At 47.2% G+C, this 7,472-nt stretch overlaps 1 protein-coding gene across 1 annotated transcript in view; it reads right to left on the reverse strand.

The window, feature by feature from the left end:
- Nucleotides 1-6: 6 nt before the first annotated feature.
- The window catches only part of SETD7 (SET domain containing 7, histone lysine methyltransferase), a 72,460-nt gene continuing 64,994 nt past the window's right edge, over nucleotides 7-7,472 (reverse strand). The window contains exon 8 of the mRNA XM_006144628.3: nucleotides 7-400. Coding sequence (XP_006144690.1) covers nucleotides 220-400 — 181 coding nt within the window. The 3' untranslated portion in view covers nucleotides 7-219. The remainder of the gene's footprint in view (nucleotides 401-7,472) is intronic.

A 7,472-nucleotide genomic window follows, 5' to 3' on the forward strand; every position in this document is an offset into this window, starting at 1 on the left:
CGACAATACCTCTCAGAGGACGCTGCTGCAAGGCTAGCTAATTTGAAATCGGGTGTGAGTAATACAGTCAAACCTAGTTAGTATGCGAGCAGGTTGCTAACGCAGGGCGAGAGGGTGTGATGTCACAGCACGAGCATCCCTGGTTGTCCCGTTGTCAGATAAACGTAGTGCATAGATCCGAGTTCCTCCTCCAGGTCTCTGAAGCCCAGTGCCGGCCTTTCACTTCTGCTGGGTGGCCTGGAAGGCCTTCAGCTCCACCTGGTACCACTCAGGCGCTTCAGGCCCGCTCTTGCCTGGGGGGCTGTGGTCATAGCCGTAGGCAACGGTGAGCTCCTCGTCAGCCTCCACAGCTTGCAGGGTGCGGATGCACTTGATGGATCCAAAACGGGGGTGGACAAACCTAAATGGGAAGATGCAGGCTGTTATTCCCAGGCCAGGTCAGTGGGGCAGAGGCTACAGAGAGGTGGATGTGAGAACTGACCCCCCGTGTTCCCCTCCCTAAACGCCAGTGGTAGGTACTCAAGGTGTAGGCCACAGATTCAGGGTTTGTGCACATCCCAGGCTTCGGCTCTACCTGGGAGCTTGCAAGACAGTACTCAGCCCTCCCGAGACCTGCTGGGCTCGAGTGTGTGTTTACTAACATGGGTGATGCACTGGCCTGCTGAAGTTGGATAAGGCTGCTTTATCTTTTTAAACATTTGCCAGAGGGCACGTGCACTAGCCAGAGAGACAGACAAAGAAAGGGAGAAGGTACCCCACAAAAGGGCGTTATTGCACTGTAATCCCTTGTCTTCCATTTCTTCATCTCACTGGGATTTTTGGGGATACATGCACATGCATCCCAGAGTGCTTTTTTTTTTTTTTAAAGAAGTATTCACTTAGTTTTTATTTATTATTTTAAAATTTGCTATAGGACACACCCACCCACCAGAGGGGTGGGAGAGTGAAAAACAAGCTGCCAGGTCTGGGATTTGAACCCTGATCAGCCATATGGGAGTTCAATGCCCCAACTACCATGCCACCTGCCGACCCCTAATTGGAGTGTTCTCTCTTAACTACCAGGCCTTTTGGCTGGCCCCATCTGTCTTCCTTCTTTTTTTTTTTTAAGGATTATTTTATTTTATGTATTATTATTTTTTAATTTGGCCAGAGAGAGGAAGAGAAAGTGAGAAGGCAAGCTACCAGGTCCGAGACTTGAACCACGGTCTGCCAAGATTATTTTATCTTATGTATTATTATTTTTTAATTTGGCCAGAGAGAGGAAGAGAAAGTGAGAAGGCAAGCTACCAGGTCCGAGACTTGAACCACGGTCTGCCAAGTTAGAGTTCAGCACCCCAATGGCCATACCACCTGCCTGCCTTGTCTTCCTTTTTGAGCATATGTGGCACTCTTTATTCATAAAACAACAATCATGGTCAATAGTAAAGATTTGTCCTTGGGGCCAGCAGGTGGCATCATAGTTAATGTGCTGGATTTCTGGATGGCCAACCATGGTTCAAATCCTGGACCTGGTGACTTGAAACTCACACTGCGTGCCCGTGTGTGTGTGCCCAAAATCCTAGGAGGAGAATGGAAGAGAAGGGATTGCATCATGAGCATCCCCTCTAGGGGGTGATTTCTCACTTTCCCTCTCACTGTTCCTCTGTCTCTCTAGCAATTGCATGTGCCGTAAGGCAAAAATCTAAAAAATAAAAATTAAAAAAAAAAAAAATTGTCCTTAGTGAGAAAGCAGACCCAGTGCAGCCCTCCAGCAGTGCCTTAGGGGGGCGGCTTTGCTAAGGTGCTCTGGAGCTCTAAGAAACAGTCCTGTAGATTTTCAAAAGCAAAAAAGCACTGTATTTCCCCATTAACGAGGAGGAAGTTTATTATTTTTTTAAAATTTATTTTTAAAGAATTATTTAATTTTTATGTATTCACTTATTTTAATTTGACCAGAGAGAAACACACACACACACACACACACAGAGGGAAAGTGAGAAAGCAAGCCATCAGATCCGGGACTCTAACCATGGTTGGCCATGTGGGAGTGTCCAGTACATTAACCACCGCGCAACCTGCTGGTCCTGGAAATTAATTTTTTTAGCATAAAAGTAGCCAAAGACTTCTTTTTAGGAGGGAAGCCTCGATTTCCTAACCACCTGCTCCATTACTCTCCCCTGAAGCATCCCGAGCATACACTGTCAGCTTACCCACAGCGGCTGAATTAAGGCAGGGCCAGAAAGAAACGTGCTTTGTCTTAATAGACATCTGATCTCATCCATTTATAGTCTTTTTTTTTTTTAAGAGAGAGATTTGCTACAGGGCATGTGTGCTCACCAAAGAGACAGAGACAGAAAGTGAGAAATCATCTCCGGGGGATGGCCATGTCGCAGTCCCTTCTCCATTCTCCTCTTGGGATTTTGTGCGTCAGGTGTGAGTTTTAAGCTGCAGGGTCTGGGCTGAACCATAGGGGACCAGGTCCCTACCTGATGCCTTAACCACTGCACCATATGCCGGCCCCTATTGAGCAAAGAGCAGATGAGACAGCAATGAGACGCTCCCAGACCTGGGTTAGGTGGGCAGTGGTCGCAAGTACTGGCTGGTGTATGGCCACAGTGATGGAGAAAGCCGTGTCTGTGGTTTGGGGGTATCTCTGTGGAGTGCAGAGGAGCCACTCCCACCTCACACTGAGGGGGCTCCACATTCGCCCCATTTGTGTATCAGCTCCTGTGAAAGAGATGTGTCGTTTGGGCTTGGAAGACTTTGGAATGAGTCCTGGTGCCATATCTCAAAGCTGTGTGCTCTTGAAAGCCCTGCCTAGTATCCCTGAACCCCGCGTTCCTCCTCTGTAAAATCGCGATGGCCCTGGAAATACCTGCAGGGCTTCGTGGTGACAAAATGGGGTCACATACAGAAAGCATGTCATACGGTGACTGGTACAAAGGAAGGACTGTGCTAATATTAGTTACTGTGTGTGTGAGTGTGCATGTGTATGTGTGAGAGCATGCATGTTTGTGAGCACACACATGCATGTGAGAGCATGCACATTTCAGCTTGCAAGTGCATGTGAGCATGCATGAGTGTGGAAGCATGTAAGTGCACAGAATCATCAGGTTGTGCTTCATCACAAACGAGACATCTGGACCAGGGATTCAGGAACTCCTTATTAAAATGAAAGCTCACGGGCCAGCCCCATGGCCTGGTGGTGAAGGGAGCCAGATCCTACGTGGTTGACCACATGATTTGAGACTTGGACCCAGTGGCTTGGAAAGCACACCAGTCACACCTGGCAGTGGTGTGGTGGTTGAGGTGTTGGACTCCTGCATGGCCAACTGCAGTTCAAGTCCCAGACCTGGTGGGTTGCTTTCTCACTCTTTTATTCCCACCCCCCCATCTCTCTGGTCAAATTGAAGAATAAAAATAAATACAATTAAATCTAAAAACGTTTTTTTAGAATTATTTAATTGTATTTATTTGTTTCTATATGTTTAATCTGACCAGATAGAGACAGACACACAGAGAGAGAGAAAGCGAGAAATCAAGCCGCCTGCTCCAGGACTCAAACCATGGTTGGCCATGTGTGAGTCTAGTGCCTTAATCACCACGCCACCTGCCAGCCCCTAAATAATTCTTTTGAAAGTATTAAAAAAAAAAAAAAAAGAAGAAAAGAAAAACTCTCCAGGCGTGTGCATGCATGCCCAAATTTCCAACAGGATGGAGAAATGGAGGGGAAGAGGCGGCAGTGTGACAGTGCCCCACTCGGGGGTGCTTTCTCCCTCTCCTTCTCTTCCTGGCAAGCGCACGAGCCCTCTGGCAAGTTTTTAAGAACTCATGACTCTTCATCTCTAAATGACAACATTGCATCATCATCATCCTCATATTATTGCAATATAGAACAATAACACTCCTAGATGGAGCTGTACTTAACCTTCTGGTACTTAACAAGATCCTATGCTGAATCTCTGAGCCCGAAGCTTCTCTTATAAACCGCTTGTATTTCCACCCTCCTGCACGTTAGCACTGTTTTCAGAGAGGAGATAATGGATCAAGAAGAGAGGACTCCATTTCCGGAGTTGACGGTGGCGCTAAGGCACGATGGAGAAGAGCACTTACCCATTGTGCCCGTGAAGCCTGCGTCCCTTCGTCTGTGCCCTGGGATGGCAGGACTAGTGGCCTCTGCATAATCTGAAGGACTGGATGAGGACCCTCGCGCACAGCGCCGTACCTACGGTGTGCGTGCTCAGTGACCGCGCTGCGCAGTTAGCCAGTAGCTGAACTTCCAAGCCGAGCGCTCTGGCCTCTGTTGACATGTCGCTTGTATTTGCAGCTAGGAAAGCAGTTCTTGTCTTCTGTCCATTTGGCATTTGAACCAGGCTATAGTTAAAACCGTGTAGAGGGCCAGCAGGCAATGTGGAGGTTAAGGCACTGGGTCCCATGTAACTGAGGGTGTGGTTCAAGTCCCAGACCCAGAGGCTTGGAAGTCATGCTGGATGTGCATATGTGTGTGTGTGCCCCAGATCCCGAGAGAATGGAGAAGGGATTTGGTGTCACTGTGGCCATCCCTCTGGGGGGTGCTTTCTCATTTCCCGTCTCACTCTGTCTTTTTCTGTCACTGTCTCTCTCTGGTGACTACATGCACCCTTTAGCAAAAACTTAAAAAAGAAATAATCATCATAGTAATAAAAAAGAGAAGTGTTGATTTATGTTAACCTGTATGCAACAAAACCAATGGTTTCAGAAACAAATGAACACCACGAGTGGGTGTCTGAATTTCACATTCGGTTATTTTTTTCGGTAGTTTAAATAACTAAAATTTGGTCACATTGGGCTTGCAAACAAACAAACAGAACAACAACAATGGCAAACAAAATCAAAGCCTTCAGGAACTGCAGGTGGCATGGCAATTAAGGTGCTAGATCCCACATCGACGACTGTGGTTCAAGTCCTGAACCTGGTGGCTTGAGAAGTATACTGGGTGCATATGTGCGCATACCCAAAATCTAGAAAGGAGAATGGAAGAGAAGGGAATATGGTGTAGCCATCCCCTCCTGGGGGGTGATTTCTCATGTTCCCTCTCACTGTCTCTCTCCAGGAAGTGCACATGCCCTATGGAGAAAACTAAAAAAACAAAAAAAAAACCAGGGTCTTGATTTCACACAGATAGAACTTTCTGTCATCTCCCATGCTCTCTCTCTTTATTTTTTTATTATTATTTTTTTTTTTACTGAGAAAAATGTCCCTGCATTGAACTCACAGAACCAGTTTGTTTTAAAGGAGCAGTCTAGGTAACATGTATGTCCGTTTGTTATTATTGCTTTGCACGGTGGTTGTCAAGCGCTGTGCAGTTTGAATGTTGCGTTGGCCCAATTCACACTGGCCTTGCCTGAAAGCCTTGGAGTTAACGAGGGCGTCAGTTTCAGTTCACACGACACATGTCGTTGCCTATCTCTACCCGCCCTTTAAACCGAAGTCATAGCTTCAGTTCTTGTCACTGGCGTCCAGAGAGCCAGTCGCTGCCAGGACAACGCTGAATACATCTCAGGGACGAAAAAAAACAGAAACCTCCAGATCCTGGCGATTTCCCTGCACATTAAATGCACATGATCTGATCTTGCTTATTAACGAGCTAGAGTGCAGAGGGGTTGCAGCTATTACTGAGCGGGACAGGGTGCACTCAGCTCCCTGGTGCCAGGAAGAGCTGGCATTCTCCGGCCAAGTGAGAGGGAGCAATGTGGAGGAATCCCAGCAGTGCCCTTCAGAGGACAGCCAGATGTGCACGGCTTTGGGAAGCAAACACTCGGGGCACCTGACATCACTAAAATGTTTACAGAGCTACCGTGTCGATTAGAAATTGACGTAGTGGACAGAAGAGAAAGGGGCACAGTTAGGGCCACCAGCTGGATGTTACACAAAAACCCACTTGGCCTTCACATGAAGATGTTTGGGGCCAGCTGGCGGCATGGTGGCTAAGGCCAACTGCAGTTAGAGTCATGGACCCGGCGGCGTGGAAAACGTGCAGGACACGCGTGTGCATGCATGTCTAAAATCCTAAGAGAATGGAGGCGTGGGGATTGCAGAGTGGCCCTCTCCCAGCGAGTGCTTTCTCACATTCTCTCTTTCTAGTGAGTGCATGCTCTAGAGCACATTAATAAACAACAACCAGCAGAAAACCGAGTATCTTTCTAGTCATCGCAGCCCACAAGCTGATACCCTCACGTCTTTCTCTCTGATCTCAGGATAGCTGCCTCGGTGGGTAGTAGTAAGCCCCCAGCAATGACGTTCCCTAAGTTCAGCGAGCAGGCGCAGGGGAGGCGCAAACCCTCAGAGGGCGTTAGAATGATTTGCTTAGAAAAAAATAACGGCTTCATTAAGATACAGTTTACACACCGTAAAATGTGCCTGCTTAGACAGTTGGTGGTTTTTAATATAGTCACAAAGTTGTGCAACGTCACCCTTCTCTGATTTTAGAACATTTTAATTACCTTACGAGAAAGCCCCATTCCCATCAGCAGACACTTCTCATCCTCTGCTTCCCGGGCCTAGGCAGCCAGTAGGGTATTTTCTCATCCTAAGGATTTCTTTTTAAAGAATTTTTTTTGACCTTTATTTTACTTGTCTATCTATTTCTTTTTAAAATTTTAAAATTATTATTCGTACGTGAAATTGCTATACATCAGTTAGATCGTGAAGAGACTTTACCAGCATGATGCACACCTCAGTCCAGCCCAGCTGAGACTGTTACACACATCCTCGTCAACAGATAATAAACCTTATCTGTGTCCCACAAGTGTCTTACCTCTCCATTCCCCCCCCCCACGGTTTCTTTTCTCTGGACAGCAACCTGTCTTAGTTTCTATGATCTGTCGCTCTGCCCCTCCCTCCCTCTCCTTCCACTTTGTCTCCAGTGTCCATTACAGTTTTTAATGCTTTTATGTTCTCCGGTCTTTCAGTCTCTAGAAAGCAAGAGAAAGCAAGAAAGCAAACTGCCGGGTCCAGGACTCAAACCGCGGTCGGCCATATGAGAGTCCAGTGGCCTTAACCATCACACCCCTTGCTGGCCCCCTGACCCTAAGGATTTCTTAGTCTGGACATTTCATATAAACAGGGTCAAACAATAGGTAGTCTTTCATGACTGAATTCTTTCACTGAGCATGTTTCCAACTCTCCTCACAGGGCGTGTCTCTGAACTTGGCTGCTTTGTATCCGATGACAAGGACTCTGCCTTCGGTTTCTCAACCCTGAGACCTCACCCCCAGGCTGAGCACTTGACTCTCCTCTTGCCTATCGCATCATAAAAGGCTCCCTCGTCTTCTCCATCGCATTCTGCAAGTTCAGCTTTTACTATGATTTCAAACAGCATTAGCCTTCATTTTCCAGAATGAGAACATTGAACAAAAAAGAAGTGATAGGGGTTGGCAGGTGGCGTGGTGATTACGGGTGCTGGACTCCCACATGGCTGGCTGTGGTTTGAGTCCCGGACCTGGCGGCTTGTT

Source organism: Tupaia chinensis, unplaced genomic scaffold, assembly GCF_000334495.1.
Source record: "Tupaia chinensis unplaced genomic scaffold, TupChi_1.0 Scaffold000127_2, whole genome shotgun sequence".
In the NCBI taxonomy this organism is placed as follows: domain Eukaryota; kingdom Metazoa; phylum Chordata; class Mammalia; order Scandentia; family Tupaiidae; genus Tupaia; species Tupaia belangeri.